Source organism: Camelus bactrianus, chromosome 23 (assembly GCF_048773025.1).
Source record: "Camelus bactrianus isolate YW-2024 breed Bactrian camel chromosome 23, ASM4877302v1, whole genome shotgun sequence".
Classification (NCBI taxonomy): domain Eukaryota; kingdom Metazoa; phylum Chordata; class Mammalia; order Artiodactyla; family Camelidae; genus Camelus; species Camelus bactrianus.
This window is the reverse complement of record NC_133561.1, coordinates 25827804-25845327: the sequence shown is the minus strand read 5'-3', so window position 1 is coordinate 25845327 and position 17524 is coordinate 25827804. Positions and strand designations below refer to the sequence as shown.

Here is a 17524-nt window from a genome sequence, read left to right as displayed (position 1 = left end):
GCTTGATAGACCTTGCAGGAGGCCACGCCTCACCCAGTTCCTGCCGCTTAGCCCTGTGATTGGCTGAGGGAGCTGGCATGCTTTCCCACCCCTTACTCCTTCCCGAGCATCCCAGAGGCTGGCAGGACCCCGCGGAAGTTGTCAGTCAAACTCCTCCCTCCCCATCCCTCGCGAGGCCCCGCCCCCGGGCCGCGCTCCCTGGCGCGCGGGCGCGCACACGCACACAACACTCCCCTCTTGCCTCTAGCCAGCACCTTCTCAAGTTGTAGCGGTCGCTCGCCGGGGGTTCTCTGTGGGCGGTGGAAGGGCGCGTGGGGGAGGGGGTTCGGACGGCTTGGCGCGCTCAGGAGCCAGTGTGTGTGCTCGCCCAGGGCCGGGGCGGCGGGTCACCGCCCCGGGAGATGAGGGGCCGACGCTGACAGGGAAGAGCGGGCACCGCGGCGGTAGTGGCGGCGGCGGCTTGGAGGGGACCCGCTATGGCAGCGCCTCAGCAGGAGGCTCCGGGCAGGGCGGGCTGCGCTGGCAGCGGCCACTGAGGTACTGGCGGGCTGGCCGGCTGGCGACCCGGGCTGCAGGGACGAGAAACGTTTTCGGCGTCCGCACCCGGCGCCCTCGCCTCAGTCGTCTAAACTTCGGGCTCCCGTCCACCCGCTCTCCGCGCCCGGAGTCAACAACTTCTTCACCCCGCTCCGCCCCCGCCCCTCACCTCCTTCAGTCCCGGGAGCTCGCCGCGCGGCGGGGACCAGGAACCTCCCGCAGTGAGATGTGGCCGTGAGGCGTCGGCGGGCGGCGAGGAGAAGCTCGGCGGCGCCCGGGAGCGGGAGGGCGGTGCGGCCGGGGGAACGGGGCGGAGGGGCGCCTCTCCCCCGCCTCCTCCTCCTGCCGCTGCCCGTTCCGTGCAAGCAGCAGCCGGAGCTGCCAAGCGCCAGGGCCACGGAGATGTCGTCGTCGTCGCCGCCAGCGGGGGCTGCCAGCGCCGCCATCTCGGCAGCGGAGAAAGTGGACGGCTTCACCCGGAAATCGGTGCGCAAGGCGCAGAGGCAGAAGCGCTCGCAGGGCTCGTCGCAGTTCCGCAGCCAGGGCAGCCAGCCGGAGCTGCACCCTCTGCCCCAGCTCAAAGGTAACCTCCCAGGGCGCAGCCCGAGAGCGAGCGCGGGGACTCGCCTCCGCGCCCGCAGAGCCATTTTTTCCCGGGGGTTCCTTCTGCCCAGCTGAGGCTCATAGCGTGCGAGTCGACTTCCCCGCGGTGCCTTGGCGTCCTCCCCCTTTGATTCAAACAGGTTCGACGTTAAAGAGTCTGGCTTCTTACTCCTCCTGGATTCACCTTAACTATTCCCATCTTGAAGGAGGCCCACACCTGTGCGCTCGCTTACCTGCCCTGGCGATTGGAACTCTCCCATTGCGTCCCGCGTGGTAGAGTTCTTCACTCTTCCCCGAGTCTTACCCTTCCCCATCTTGCTTTAACAACTTGTCTCACCTGCCGACCTGTTCTTTTCGGCCACTCTTAGCTAGTCCTTTACTTTTCCAATTATAAAGTGCCTGTGCCCACCTTCTCCCTAACTCCCCTTCCCATTGATCGTTCCTAAGAGTTTTACAGACCAGGAATCCTAATGCAAGCACCGGTTGAGTTACCTGGCCTTTAGATTTGTTTATAAAGAAAAAGCCTAAACACCTGACCAGTATAGTATCTTACTGGGTCATTAGGGGTTTTGTTTCCTGTTTTTTTTTTCTTTTAAGATTTAAATGTTACCCTTTAGCCCAAAGAATAGAAAGACTTAAAATCTTACTGTCTGAGAAGATACACACGGTAAATTTAGACAAGTATTAAAGAGTCGATAGTGTTGCTTTGCGATGGAATGGAAACATAGTTCGCCAAGCAGTGATTCCAGGGACTTTGTAAGTTTGTACAGTAATTCAAATTGGTATCCGTGCCTAATGCCTTGCAGGAGAACTTGGCACTCCTTTTGGCTCACTTACTTTTCCCACTAGGTTTAGAGGATTAAAAAAAAGAAGAAATTAGTTCCTGGTGTTCTAGTTTATTCTTTGTGAAGTACTACCTTTTACTTTTGTGATTTTAATGTCTGGTTTTTTTTTTTTTTTTTTTTTGAGATAGAAATCATCATGGAACACGTAGATAATGCTCCTAAGCATTTAAAAATTTTTTTTTCGACAAAAGAAAACTGATAGAAATCTAGATCATTTGTTTTGCAAAGCCAGGAAATGAAAAGTTCATACTAAACTAGATAAATGTTCAGCAGATTTTGAGATCAATTTTTTTTTTAAAAGCTCCAGCTTCCCCTCCAAGGCCAGTCTGGTTTTGGTTTGTCTTTGGGCCTACGAATCAACTTTAGTTTGGCTAGGAGTCTAAAGAAAACCCCAGATCAAATCACAGTTGACCTGCAATAGCTCTGGAACCCCATTCAGATCCTACACTGCCCTGACTCTTGGGGTGCTTGTAAATTAAGGACATCCTGCAGCCAGAATCAACTGACTATTGAAAGGTTTTATTTAAGATATGTGTAGCCTGTGGTATTGCATTTATCACGTACTCTTCAGCATTAAAAAATTGTTAAAATTTACATATCATGGTCAATGATAGACCACAATGGTAGGTATTGTTAAGACTTCTAATTCTTGAGTGACACCATAGCTGTACAAGAATATCATCTTCTCTATTAAGACATTGAATTGCTCTTCCTGAATTTTCAATTTTAAACTTAACTAAAACATCATAGTTATTTTTACTTTTTTTTTCATGAAATTGTCGGATTATTTTTGCAGTTGGAAGGTTTGGTGCCAGTGTTTTTCTTTCATTTTTTAAAATTTGCTTTTTAGTAAGATATTGTGATTCCTTATGTTGTCCTTTTTAATATAATATTTCTTTATATTTAGTAAAAATAATTGAATATTAAACATATGGTTGGTTCAAACCAGGAGTTGCAGCTTTAATATATTTTGTTTTTAAAAGCCTGGCAAAAATACTGGCAGAGTCAGTAATCATCTAAGTTACTTGGTGTATAGTTCAACAAGTTGAAGGTGCCATTGGATGTTTTATAGTATTTCTTCACTAATAGAGAAAAAAGTAAAATTGGAACTTTAGATTTATTCTGTATATTTTGCATAAAAATATAGTATTCTTTGTAAGGAAAGTTACATTTTTAGGATAAATTAAAGTAAATTTAATTGAGAAAATAAGATCTTTACTTGGATTACCCACTGCTAGGAAAAAAGTACTTTTACTCCAGATGCCAAAATACTTGAAAGGTGATTTTTAAAATTCAGTTCCTTCATTTGGTACTTTGGCAGTGGACTTGATACCACAGCGTTGTGTGCTTTTTCTGTCAGTAGTAGTTTTTTCCATTTGTGGCCTTGACAAAAACCAGTGGAAAGCCCTGTAGTATGTGCATGAAAGAGAATTTTTCTTCCTGCTCTGAAATATTATCTTCCTGTGGTATCTGTGGGCATCCAAGATCTGTTAAGTGTTTATACCAATCTACTTATGTTACACTTTGTCCACGTGGATATAAACTGGAAAGGTGCCAGCTGTTTTCCTCAAAGCATGCTATGAGTAAGGATTAACAAAATAATCCCACTTTTTCATCTATAAGATGTTTATTTGTGCAAAATAATTTAGTAAGTGGGTTGCAGGATTTTAATGGTGAAAATATTCAGAGAAAATTTTGTTCTGTTATACAAAGTATTTAAAAACAAACCTTGTTAAAAGGATTTTTTTATGAGAAACTGTTATGTGGGCCTTGAAAAATTAAACTGCCTTATATTTTATAGCTTAAAAATATTTTTTTCAAAATACTTGAAGTTTTTTTTTATGTTAATTCTCCAAGCTCCTCTGAGAACTAGGTATTAGAAAATAAAAGAAATATTCTGCCATTTTTTCCTGTATTTAAATTTACAGTAGTATAGGCCTTAATTTTTGTACCTTAAACTTTTCCTTTGGTAGCCAACAGTTAGGAAACCTTGAGCTTTTAAAAAATCTATTAACAGGAAGTTTTTCAGTCTATCTAACTTATTTTGTGTGAGTCTCTAAATCGATTGGGTTGGTAAAACAGTAGATGCCTTACAGTTAGATAACATTTAGCATTTGCAAATTACTTTACACTTTTCTTCCTATTTTTAAATTATAAAAACAGGATTATTCATAATAAGTGAAACAGTTAAAAAATGTGTAACCCCTAATCACTGCTTTTTCACACCTGCTGAGGTGATATTGTATGACAATCCACAGCTCATTGTATTTTTACAAACATCTTTCATTGGGTTATCCCAGAAACTCTGTGCAAGACCAGTATTATTCTCATTTTATTGATGAGAAAGTTGAGGCTTAAACAGCTTTATTTCAGGCCTGTGATTATTTATTTGGATGGTGTTGCAACTGACACTGGTACCCAGGTCAAATGATTTCAGTATTTTTGCTGTTAATCTGCTTTATGAACATTTGAAGCAGTGTGATAGAGTTGGACCATTGAAGTCAGTCCTGGGTCAAAGGTAAGATTTTAATCTTACTGAGTTGTCTCCTTATCTGTAAAATGGGGATAATACCTTCGATCTCCCCAGGATTGTGGGGATTAAGTGAAATAATGTAATTAGTGCCTAAAAATAGGCAGTCAAAGAATGTTAGTTCCCATTCTCTTTGATATTTGAAAATCCAGATTAAAATTATTTTTAAATGAAGGATTTACATAAATAGTAAATGTTCCTAGTGTGCTGAGTATATATATTTATAATCAGTTTTCAGATCTGATTCATATGAAGTGAGGTGAAGCTGTAACCTCAGCATAAGCATGGAAGTGGAAATAAGGTAGAGTGATTATTTAAAATATTGAAAGCTGTAGTTCAAAGTTTTTTTTTTTATCAAGCAGAGAAATCAACTGGTAAAATTGTATAATGTGCATTTCTCTTTAAGAGACAGCTAGTAAATAGCAAAGAACAGAATGAAACTGATTTTGAGGTTAAAGTCCCATTCAGATGAGGTAAAGAACTACCCAAATTTCCTCAGTTTCTTGGTTGGCATATTCTTAGAAGCTGGAGATATTGAGGCCAGTAACAGTGGTGCTCATTTGAAGTCTCTTGCTTACCTTTAGGGAAAATTTGTTTGTTTTTCTCAGTGTATGTGGTCTTCTAGGATAACTGGAACAAAAACACACCATCTGAAATTTCATAACTAACTTAACTTTTTTGTGCTAGTGGGGGACACTACTCACTCAACTTTAAGGCTGATAAATTTTTTTCAAAGTTAGTATCATTCTGTCTGAACCCAAAACCCACTTTTGTAATTGGAATGGCACTAAAGGAGAGTTGAAATTTATCTCAATATGTTAAAAATACTTGCTTGCAAAGGGATATAACATTTTAGTCATTTTAGGACTATCTTCTGAAAGTTATATATTTCTTCCAGTAGACTTATTTTTAAGTTTTTAAAAACTTATTTAGGATATACTTCTAGAGAAATTGATGTGGTGTCCGTTGCTGGCCCTCACATGAAGGAAAAACTTTTCTATTTAAGTCTAATGTAATATCTTCAGAATTCCCATTTAAGGTCAGATTTCTTTTCCCCCAATTTTATTACCTCTCCTGATTCTTAATTGAATTTTGGATCCTTTTATGAAGTGCCTATAAACTAAGAATCCAGTAAAATGTATTTAAGTAAAATAGTATGATCATTGGGATAGAGTACCATCCAGTAAATAGTAGACTTAAATTGTCTTCCTGCATCATTGATGAGTCAGTTGCTTTGGACTAGTTGGTTAACCCCTTTGAACTTCATTTTAATCATTTTTGCATATCAGAATAACATTTTCCCTTGATAAAATCACAAAGATGAATTAGTCTTTAATGAATTGTTTCCCCTCTCTGGATGACAAAGACAGGTTTATTAACAAAAATAAGATTTTTATGCATTTAAAATTTTTTTAACTTTTCAAATTGTTAAAAGCTGGGGATAGAGACTAGCTTATTTTTGTTTTTATGTGTTTTAGCATTCTGGTTCTCAGCCCTGGCTGTGCACTTGGAGAGCTTTTAAAAAACATCAATGCCTAAGGTAGTATGCAGGTATTTGCATTTTTGAAAGCTCCCGGGATGATTCTAATGTACAGCCAGGGTTGAGAATTAGTGGCTTGGCATTATCTGTCTATTGATTTAATTCATTAATTGAGACTTTGTCCTTTTCCCTCAATACTCATGGCTCATTACTCAGCCTATTAACATTTCCTGCCCTCGCTTCACCTCCTGCTATTTACTTTTCACTCTTTTAACTTTGCTGCCCCCTATGGCTAATCAGCTGCTTTCCTGAAGAGGGACCGTGCTGTTGGATTCTGTAGTTTTAGGTGTGATGCTTTGATTCTATTGGATTTTGCTGTAGTTGTATTTAAAACTCAACTATTCTCCTTTGATACAAGGTGGTCAGGTTTCCCCCCTCTACCCTGATTTCTGGAGCTGTGGTTGAGCTGTCAAGTAAAAGTGAGAACATATGATAGCAGTTTGCCTAGTTTCAATCCCATCATTCAGGTTAGTATGATAATCCTAACCAATTTGGAATGTAAAACTGATATTTGCTGTATGTTCACAGCATTGTTCTGCCTTTTGAAGATTTAGAACTAATATTACTGCTGTATTATGTTGACTATTAGGTATTGAACAAATGAGGCATTCCTTAACTGTTTTTGGTCATACCTTATATTCATTTAGCATCAAGTAATATATTTCTGGTGGCTGCTTTAGCAGCACATGTACTAAAACTGGAATGATAGAAGATTAGCTTTGCCCCTGACAAAGGGTGACACACAGATTTATGATGCATTCCATATTTTTGCATAATAAACAGGGCATTTTAGGGAAAAAAAATGTTTTTCTTCAGAATATTTTCACATCTGTCATCTTAATCTTAATCACAGCTTTTTACTGAAGGTAGGGCAGCAAGGAACTGGGAACATTCATATTCCATATCCCCCTCTTTTGTCTTTGGCCTTTCTGCTAACCACTTTGAATTATACCTGCATTTGTTGATTTGTTGTTTTGAGTCAGTGTTAGTTGTTATGTGGTGATCTTCTCCCTCCAGAATGAGATGGTAAAATTTTTGTGAAAGCAGAAGTCGTCTGTGTTTTCATGTCCTATTATAGTACCAAATACAGTATTCTGTGCATAACAAGTATGGTCATGTTGAGAGTCACTGTTTTGATTAAGAAATTACCTGTTGGTTGTCTGTTGGCCCTGCCCCCTTTACACACATCCCCAGTTATTGATCATGCTTTTTTTCAGTGATGTTCTATGTTATCTACCAACAGATTGGTTCTCTTCTGTTTCCTTTTTTTGTTTTAATATGTTTAATAAATCTGATTCAAAGTTTTTTAAAGTAAATGAATCCTGGGTTTCTAATACCATGATAGTAAATAACAACGGGTTGACTCTGAGACATGGACATCTTTATATAAACGTTGGGTAAACTGAAATTACTAGTTAACAGTCATTTCTAAATTTGAGATACAACCTTTATTTATAAGGAGGTCCTTGAAGGAGATGAAAGGAACAAATTTTAAATATATAATTACTTTTAGTACATTATTAAATAACAAGGAACCTAAATGCCTTGCTAGAAGAGTTTTACATGACAGTCTAGGTTTATGCGAAATAAATTCTACTTGTCTAAGCAGGATATTAACTAATAAGCAGTTTCAAACCACTTTTTATGTGTATCTTTTTGAACTCTTCCCTGAAGGAATTTGTTTGGGTGTTTTGAGTAAGTAATGATGAATTTTAGAAATCCTGCAGTTTTGATCAGATTTCCTAAAGTAACCTATTAAGATTTTTTTTTTTGAAGTTTGCTGAATATGATAGGTTCACATAATTCAGAGAACCTATTTCTAGCTTGGATACTGAAGGCAAGGAATTTCTTGGGGACACACTCCTCCTACTGGAATGGTGTTGTTAATTGCATATACTGTAACCTTACTGTATTGTTATATCAAATTGAGCCTTCCAGTGCTGAATGGGACCTCAGAAATCTCCCTTCACTGGGAATGGGTTTCACTCTTGTTCTAAATAAGTATCTAGCTTGTCATTTCATCAGAAAAGCTTTCTTTAAGGTAAGGAGAAAAAATACAGGGCTTTTAAACTCTTAGATACTCTCTCAGATTTTGCTTATAGTTGGGCTTAGAACTTTGTAGTTCAGAAGTATAAATATTAAATATAATTTCAAAAATGATACATTTTCTCTGTTTAATTGATTTTGCCTTTGAGTCACACTCATTGATAACTATTCTAGAACTATAACTGTTACCAGAAAATGATAATTTGAATTCATTGTTAATCCTATGCCTCAGAATTAATAAAGTAAAAAAGATGAGACAGTTTTTGTTATAAGCTCTGAATTTTGATTTAGCAAAGGTTTTTTTAAAACATAATTTTCAGACAAACTTTTCTAAAGATAAACATCTGTTGAAGTCATAAGTAAAATAAGATATAACTTCTACTGACATAATGTATTTTTTTTTTACCTTGCACTGCCATTCTTCTTTTAATTAGCCAGAGGAAAAAGATTTTGTTTGTCTGCTGTGAAACTAGATACATACTTTGCTTAAAAAATCTAATGCAGAAATATTCCCCCTTTTGATGTTCAGAATACTTAAATTTTAGGTGAACCATTGTAGAGATTAAAACTTTATTTAACAAAGTGAATAAAATGATGAATGCTTTTTCTTTTGAAATTAAATGTCTCTAGGAGCTTATGGTCTGGTAGGGTAAATATAGACATGTAAGACAGCAGTTTCAATTAGTGGTAAATGTGATAAAAGCAAGCAGTAAAAGGCCAGGAGGGTATGTGAGGGACCCAACTTAGTTTTGGTATGTGAGGGACAAGGATCAGGGAAAGCTTCCTGGAGAAAGTGACAGGTAAACTAAGACTTAAAAGGCCAGAGGTGTTAGATGGGGTCTAAGAGGTCTACCTAAAGGACAATATGGGTTGCTCCAGAGGTGAGTGAGCATAGCATTTTTCAGTAACTGCCAGCAGTATATGTGGCTGTGATAAAGAATATTATAGTAGGGAACTGGCTAAAGAAGATACTGGAGTAACAATTAAGAGTCTTAAGTCGTAGTCTTGATACCATGTCCTGCATTTATTCCTGACGTTAGTGTGAAGAGGGTATTGGGAGAGGGGAGTGAGGAATAAGGTGATGTTAGCATAGTAATTCAGACAAGAGATGATGTTAGCCTTGTCTAAATGGGGATGGAGTGATATCATAGGCAGGATGATATGGTGAGAAGGAAGAATCAATAATGATACATTTCTAATTTGAAAAACTAGGTAACGGTTGTACATGTGGGACAGGTTGAAGTGCCTGTGGGAAATAGAAGTAGAAAGTTAGATATTTGGGTATGCAGCTAAGTAAAAAGATCTGTGCTAGAAATAAGAATTTAGGAGCTTTAGAGTAAAAGTGGTGTTCGAAGAGATGCAAGTAGAAGCAACTGCCCATTGAAAATGTATAGAATAAGAAAAGGCAAAGAGTACCATCATTTAGCTGATGATGAAAGGAAAAGGAGCAACCATGAGGCAAGAGCAGCAGCTTGGGTGGAAGCAAAGAAAGAAAGTAGAGACAAGGCAGTCAGGGGAAGAGAATATTTTTTTAAATGGGGGTGGGGTGGGGCTAGTAACAGTGAGAAGAGCTGTTGACAGATTAGAAATGAAGTTTCCATGGGTTTAGTAGTCTTCAGGCAACATTGTGACTCGTAAGGCCTTTCAGAGGATTGGTAGACTTGAGACCAGACTTCTGTAAGGTGAGAAGTGAAATGGAAGTTGAGAAAGCCCAAGTCAGTAAGTATGGATATCTCTTTGAGGAAGCTTAATAATTTTTAAAAAAATGTATCACTCTAGCTGCTGGGTAGAGAATGGATTGTAGCAGAACAAGAATTTTAGAAAGAGGACCGGTTAGGAGGTTGTTTTAATAGGCTAGATGAGGCATGATATGGCTTGGGCTAAGATGGTAACAGTAAAGATGGAGAGAAAGAGATGTATTCAAAATATAGCTCAGCTAGAACTTGTTAATGAATTGTTTGGGGGAGATGGACACTTTTCCCTAAAGGTAAGAATCAAGAATGATTCCCAGGTGATCTGGCTTGCTTTCCAGCTGAGAAGATAGATCTGCCGCTGCTGAGAAGGAATATATTAGGGAAGGAACCAGATAAAGAGGGAAAATCCAGAGTAATAGCTTAGAGATTTTAAGATGTCTTTTGAAAACTTCAGTATAAATATCAAAGACTTGTGTATGTGAATCACAGAGTGCCCACTGGCAATTTCTATAACTTCTAAATATTAATTAAAAGATTTTCAGGGTTTTTTTTAAATTAGAAAATGTTCATAGTTATGGGTGCCAGCCACTTGGTCTTCTGGCCAAAATGGGAGTATCTGTTCCCCATTTAGTGGAGTGTCTGTGTATACCACATGGCAAAATGTCCTTGACAAATGTGTAAGGTAGATCACAAAATATGTTGGGACAGGTGCATGAGTAGGTTAGTTACTTAATTGGCTATTTTCTGTCTTTAGGCTGTAAGTTAAGTGTTCTGAGACCTGAGATCCTTATCTTCCTTCCCAACAGTTAGGTGGTCAGTGCTTGGTTTTAGTATTTATTGAATGAAATAATGAAGCAAATGCTATTATATTGATTTAAAGAAAGGTACCATTTTGTGTCATGCAGTAATTCACAATTTTATAATGATTTGTGATTAATAGTTTACGTACAGCCCCCAATTTAGCATTTTGTTGGTGAAGAAACCAAAACAGGTAGGTTATATTCTTGTGCCAAGTCAGTTATAGCTTGATCTTCTCAATTGATTCTTCCTCTTTATTACACTGAAGATATGTATTGCCTGCACTAAAGCAAAATTAGCATCTTATTTTCTGACAGTGCAAAGGAGAAATACTTGTTGTTGAGAGCCTTTTAAGAGAAATACTGATTTTTTTTTTTTAAGGTCCTGGGCAAGTAGGCCAGTACTGAACATAGGTTTTTCTAAGACCTTTTAAAGCAGAGGATCTTTTTTTCTTAAATTCTTCTGATATAAAAATGCTTCATTGATCTTCTTTGGGGATCTCCCTTTTAGCACTGTTCTTCCCTTTTTTAAGTAATGTAAAGCTTTTCTGAAGAAGAGATTGGAGAATATTTGTTTTATGAATGAGTACTGAGAAACAAGATGAAGTGAACTTTTAATCACTCAGCACATTTGTGTCAGAGCTAGATTTATAATTTAGAGTCTCTACTCATTTAAAGTTATAATCTGTAATCAGCAGCTTTGACGAATTATGGAATTACTATGGAATATCAAAAACTGATTAGACTCTGCTTATTTTTGCTTCTCTGTTCCTTCTACACTAGCTATGTACACACAGTTTTTGAAAAAAAATTTTTAACTATGACCACATTAACAGAGCACTGTCTTTCTGATAATTATTTCCCAATTTGAGGGAGGAAAATAAATTGGAGCCAGATAACTGAGACTTGGATATAAGTCAGTTGGGCTAATCCATCTATCACTTTACTGATTTTATTCTCCTGCTAAAACCCCAGAAAAACTTAAATTAGACAATATGTCATCTCTTTGAGTAGTTTTCTACGTACATTTGTGCTTCCAGTGAATGAACCAGACTAAATTTGAATCCAAAATGAAAATAAAGTAGCAGATATAACAATGAAATGCTTTTAAGTTGCATTTAATTTTCACAGTCATATATTCTTCATAGGAAATTTCTATCATTCATGTAGAAAAGATAAAAATAACCTGGATTTTACCTAGCTACCAAATACCCAAGCACAGATTTTGGTACTTTATACTTTGATTATTCCATTTTTAATAGGGACCACCTGAATGACCTTACCCATAACATATTTTGATATTTTGAGAACTGCTTTTTTTTAAGTCTAGAAAGTAGCTTCTCCTGTGGAATAGGAATGACTATTTTAGGATACAATACTTGCTGTGAGTCATGAGTGAGTCTCAGTTTTCATGGTTTTCTAAAATAAACTCATTTAAAGACTAAGAAATGAGAAACGTCATATTCTTAAGTATCCTATTTCTTGTATAATGGCTTTATTATTTTTGTAAAAACTTATAGACTCAGTGTTAAAAACAAGTCAAAAGAGAATCTTACGAAAATAGAAAATAAAAATCCCCAGCTGAAGGAAACTTCTAAAATTTTGAGCATCTTCCTATGTTTTCCTGTTAGTGAGATCATATGATGTATGCCATTCTGTAACCTATTGCTTTTACTTTAATAGAATATTATAAATAACATTTTTCTGAAAGAAAAAATTAAAATCTAGTTAGAATTGTTTTGGAATAAACTTTATTTTTGGGAATACAGAATCAAATGATTTTAAATCTTGATTATAAAAATTCCTTATGTTAAAAGAAGAGGCAATAATTTCTAAGAGTATTAGTATTTAATTTTACAGAAGTTATACATGGGTGTCTTAGAAAATCTGATTAAAGGAATTGATCATCTTTTCAGAAAACATCATATACAATATTTTGTATATAATTTCAGAGTTCTTGGATTTGCACCACCAACACTACCCTGAAGCCCATCTGAGGTCAGGTAGAGGAGGGAAGTGGGTAGGGTGTTTATGGACTTTAGGCCCTGCTCTAGAGACTTGAACAACCTTGTTACGGTAGGTAATCCTTTTCCTTAACACAGTAGTAGGTATTTCTTAGGAGGTGCCGGTAGGAGTAGCTGCAGGATGGAACCTCATCACAGCCATCAAAACCATCTCATCTATAAAGATCTGTTTAATATTTCTTGTTCCCTCAAAGTCCCAAATGGTAAACAAAGGTGCTTCTAAAAACCTGTTTTATTTGATGAATAGCAGATTCTGTATTAAAATTGAATTAAGCAGACATGACATAAATATTCCATTTATTCTCCTAGTTGACTGTTTTTTAGTGTTCTGCTTCTTAAGGTTCTTCATTTCAGGGAGACTATATAAGATATCCCACTAGCTCATCTTCATTCCTTTTCTACTTTATCAGAAGTGATTTTTGAATGGGAAAGATAACACAGTCAATTTTTTAAAATAAAAATTGAACAGTATATTTTAACCCTTCTATAATGCAGTCATTGTGGATATACTCACGTTCAAATTGTAACTGAGTAAAGCATGTAACTATGCTTTTTAAAGTTTTAGATAGTATTCTAGGGGTTTTCTTAAAATGATATGCATTTGTATATTAAAATACTTTATCATAAACTAGTAGGTGCATGTATTCAAATTTCTGAAATGTTGCATCTACAATTTTTTCTACCATTTCTAATTTTAATGAAATCATAGAGCCTTAACTAAGTCATATTTAGTTACAGTGCTGTGAATCATTTGTTAATAAATGTTTCTATTGTTACTTTATAATAGCTTGATCCTCTAAAGTTTCAAATAAAAGCTGATTTTAGACTCTTAGTTATTAATGTTCAAGGGGTATTGCCAAAAAAAGCTACATGTCCTATATTCTGTGCCAGTTTCTTAAATTAGAATCTTGGATTGCATCCTCAGCGTGTCACTGTAGTGGTATTGCTGGGTTGCTATGATACGGTGCTTGTTCTATAATTTGTAGCATGAATCCTATATGAGATCCTACTTTAGATTTCAAATATGCCAGCAGCAGTAATTGAGAATGTTACCTTTTTCCTTTAAGGAAAATTATACCTATAAAACTATTATTTCTGTTATAAATTATAATACCTAGTACTTCAGACTATTTATTCTTAGGTGTTAAGTAGAGGATTAACAATGAGCAACTTGAAATAATTTGGTTATCCTTAAGAAGTTTAGTTTATCACATTGACTTTTATGGAAATGGGCAAGAATAGGAAGACTTTATGGTAATGAATATTTTAAAATTTCAGTGTTCTTGTATTTGAAGTCTTGAGAGAAATGAATATAAACTAGATTTTCTGATAAGATTCATTTGAGACAGTACCAGCAAAACTACATTATGAGGGAAAAAATGCAAACTGTGTTACTGTACTGAATTTAATCTTTTTTTATTCAATTAACTATTCTTAAAACCAACCCTACATTAGCCATATTAACAAACTATTGTTATTACCTTTTATTTTATGTTGTGATTTTTGAATTTTCATTTACATATTCCATGAAAATTTCTATCAATCTAATTTAGTATTGTAAATTAGTATAAGCAACATGAAGACAAATTAAGAGTATTCTAAGCGTGTGTTGTTTAGATGAAGTTTATGTGATTAGTATGTGGCACTTGATCATTAAACTGCATTTGATCTTTAAACTTCTGCTGTCTTTCAATAATGTCTTGGGTATTTGATATGAAAGTATTTTAGAGACCAGGACTATACTAAAATTTTTAAACACCTTTATTGAGATGTAATGTACCATACAATTCACCATTTAAAGTATACAGTGGTGGCTTTTAGTGTGTTCACAGATATGTGCAACCATCACTGCAGTAAATTTTAGAACATTTTCACTATCTCAAAAAGAAATACTGTACTCTATTAACCCCCACTAGCCCCTTATCCCTCCCACACCCTACCCTAAGCAATAACTAATCTGCTTTCTGTTTCTATAGATTTCCCTATTCTAGACATTTTACATGAATGGAAGCATATAATATATGCTTTTTTGTGACTGGCTTCTTTCCACTTAGCATAATATTTTCAAAGTTTGCCTGTGTTGTAGCACAGACCAGTACTGCACTCCTTTTATGACCAAATTATATTTCATAGTATATCTTTAGCACCACATTTCATTTGTCCGTTTATCAATTGATGAACATTTGGAGTTCTTTCCACCTTTTGGTTATTATGAATAATGCTGTTATAAACATTTGTGTACAAGTTTTTGGGTGGACATATGTTTTCATTTCTCTAGGGTATATACCTAGGAGTGGAATTGCTGGGTCAAATGGTAATTTTGTGTTTTATCACTTCAGGAACTGCTACATTGTTTTCTAAGTAGCCCCACCATCTTCCATTTCTACCAGCAGTGTGTGAGGGTTCTGATCTTTCACATTTTCACCAACAATTTGTATTCTGACCTTTCGATTATAGTCATCATGATGTCAAGCATCTTTTAATGTGCTTATTGGCCATTTGGTATATCCTTCTTGGAAAAATGGCTCTTTAGATCCTTTGCCCATTTTGAAATTAAGTTGTCTTTTTATCACTGAGTTGTAAGATTTTTTATATATTCTTGATATATGAAGTTGCTTTGTTTATTCACTTTCTTACTCGTGTCTTTAGAAGCACAAATGTTTTTAATTTGATAAAAAAAAAGTCCCAAGTTAACTTTTTTTAAATTATTGCTTATGCTTTTGGTGTCATATATAGGCATCATTTCTAAATCCAAGGTTATAAAGAGTTACACTTTTGTTTTCTTCTAAGAATTTTATGGTTTTAGTTCTCACATTTAGGTCTTTGACCCATTTTGAGTTCATTTCTGTGTGGGGTGTGATGTATATGTTCAAATTCATTCTTTTGCATTTGTCTGTTCAGTTGTCCTAGCACTATTTGTTGAAAAGATTATAATTTCCCCATTGAATGGTCTCAGTTCCCTTGTTGAAAATCAGTTGACACATGGTTTTACTTCTGGACTCTTAATTCTATTCCATTGACCTGTATATGTCTGGTTTTTTTTTTTTTTTCAATCAGTACCACACTGTCTTGACTACTACTGCTTGGTAGTATGTTTTGAAATGGGAAAGTATGAGTTTTCCGACTTTGTTCTTTTTATGTTTTGTATCTTGCCCTCACAACCTGCTTCTTAATCTCTTGACGGGAAGAAATTATTTCTAATTTTTGGAACTAACTTCAAAGGATTGGTTTTCAAAATTGTTTTGGATATCCGAGGTCACTTACAATTGCAGGGGTGAGATTATTGATTTGAGATCTTTAGTCTCTTATATAGGCGTTTATAGGTGTAGATTACCCTCTAAATACTGCTTAGCTACATCACATATGTTTATGTCTTCATTTTCATTTGTCTCAAAGTATCTTCTAATTTTCCTTTTGATTTCTTATTTGATCTATTATTTAGGAGTGTGTTGATTACTTCCACATATTTCTGAGTTTCCAAATATTTTTGTTTTTTATCCCATTATGATCTTACTCTATTGTGATCAGAGAATATACTTTGTATTATTTCTATTTTTTAAATGTTTTGAGGTTTGTTTTGTGACCTGACATATGATTGGTCCTGGAGAATTTCATGTGCACTTGAGAATGTATATTCTGCTGTTTTTGGGTAGAGTGTTCTACAGTAAATATAAATTCTACAGTGTTTTAGAAGTCTGTTAGGTCTAGTTGGTTTATAGTGTTGATCAAGTTTTCTATCTTCTTGATTTTCTTCCTCATTGTTCTGTCCATTATGAAAAGTGAGATGTTGAAGTCTCCAACTATTATTGTCCTGTTGCCTATTTCTGTCCTCATTTTTTGTCAGTTTTTGCTTCATGTATTTTAGCAAAGTGTTATTAGTTGCAACTAGCTTTACAATTGTTTCATCTTCCTGATAAATTGACCATTTTATCATTATAAAATGACCTCTAGTAAACTTTATCTCTAGTAAACTTTTTTGTTTGCTTTAAAGTCTGTTTACCTGATATTAGGATAATCACTCCAGCTTTTGTGTGATTTGTGTGCATGATATGTCACTTTACATCCTTTTACTTTCAGTCTATTTGTATCTTTGAAGCTAAAGTATATCTTTTGGAGACAGCATACAGTTAGGTCATTTTTCTAAAAATTCGAGTCTGACAATATCTGCCTTTTGATTGGATTGCTTAATCCATTCATAATTAATATTATTGATATAGTTGAATTTATGTCTGCTGTTTTACTTTTTGTTTCACATATGCCTCATGTCTTTTTTGTTCTGTGTTCTCTCTTTACTGCTTTCTTTAGTATTAAGTTAATATTTCCCAATGCAGCTTTTAAGTTTGTTTATTTATGTATTTTTTTTTTTTTTTACTATATCCTTTTTAGCTTATTTTTAGTGATTTCTCTTGGGCTGACCATATACATGTTAACTTACTGGAATCAACTTCAGATTTATATTAGTTTAGTTTCAGTGAAATAATAGAACTATTATTCTTATATTCCTCTATTTCCTTTTCTTCCTTTTTCTGATATTATTGTTATGCAGTTAAATTTATTAATGTTACAAACCCAACCATACATTGTTATAAGTATTGTTTTACCATCAGTAGTTATTTCTTTAGCTCAGTAGAGCTTTGTTCCTACCTATCTCCTTTGTGCTGTTATTGGCAAATATATTACATTTCTATATGTTAATGACTCAACAATACATTATATACGTATTATTTTGTAGAATTTAAAAAATTAGTTGAGAGAAAGAAATAAGTATGCATTTATACTGTCTTTTTTTGGGGGACATAGAAATATTTATTATATAAAATGATGTTCACTTTGAGAGGTTTTTTTTTTTTTTTTAAGGTGGGGGGTGGTAATTTGATTTTTTTTTTTTAATGGTGGTACTGGGGATTG

The 17524-nt window shown here is 35.8% G+C and overlaps 1 protein-coding gene and 1 pseudogene across 1 annotated transcript in view; both read left to right on the top strand.

The window, feature by feature from the left end:
- The first annotated feature begins 224 nt into the window (after window positions 1-224).
- PPP2R5A (protein phosphatase 2 regulatory subunit B'alpha) overlaps window positions 225-17524 on the top strand; it is a 59532-nt gene continuing 42232 nt past the window's right edge. The window contains exon 1 of the mRNA XM_010949484.3: window positions 225-1120. Coding sequence (XP_010947786.1) covers window positions 940-1120 — 181 coding nt within the window. The 5' untranslated portion in view covers window positions 225-939. The remainder of the gene's footprint in view (window positions 1121-17524) is intronic.
- LOC123615174 (U6 spliceosomal RNA) lies at window positions 6727-6825 on the top strand (annotated as a pseudogene).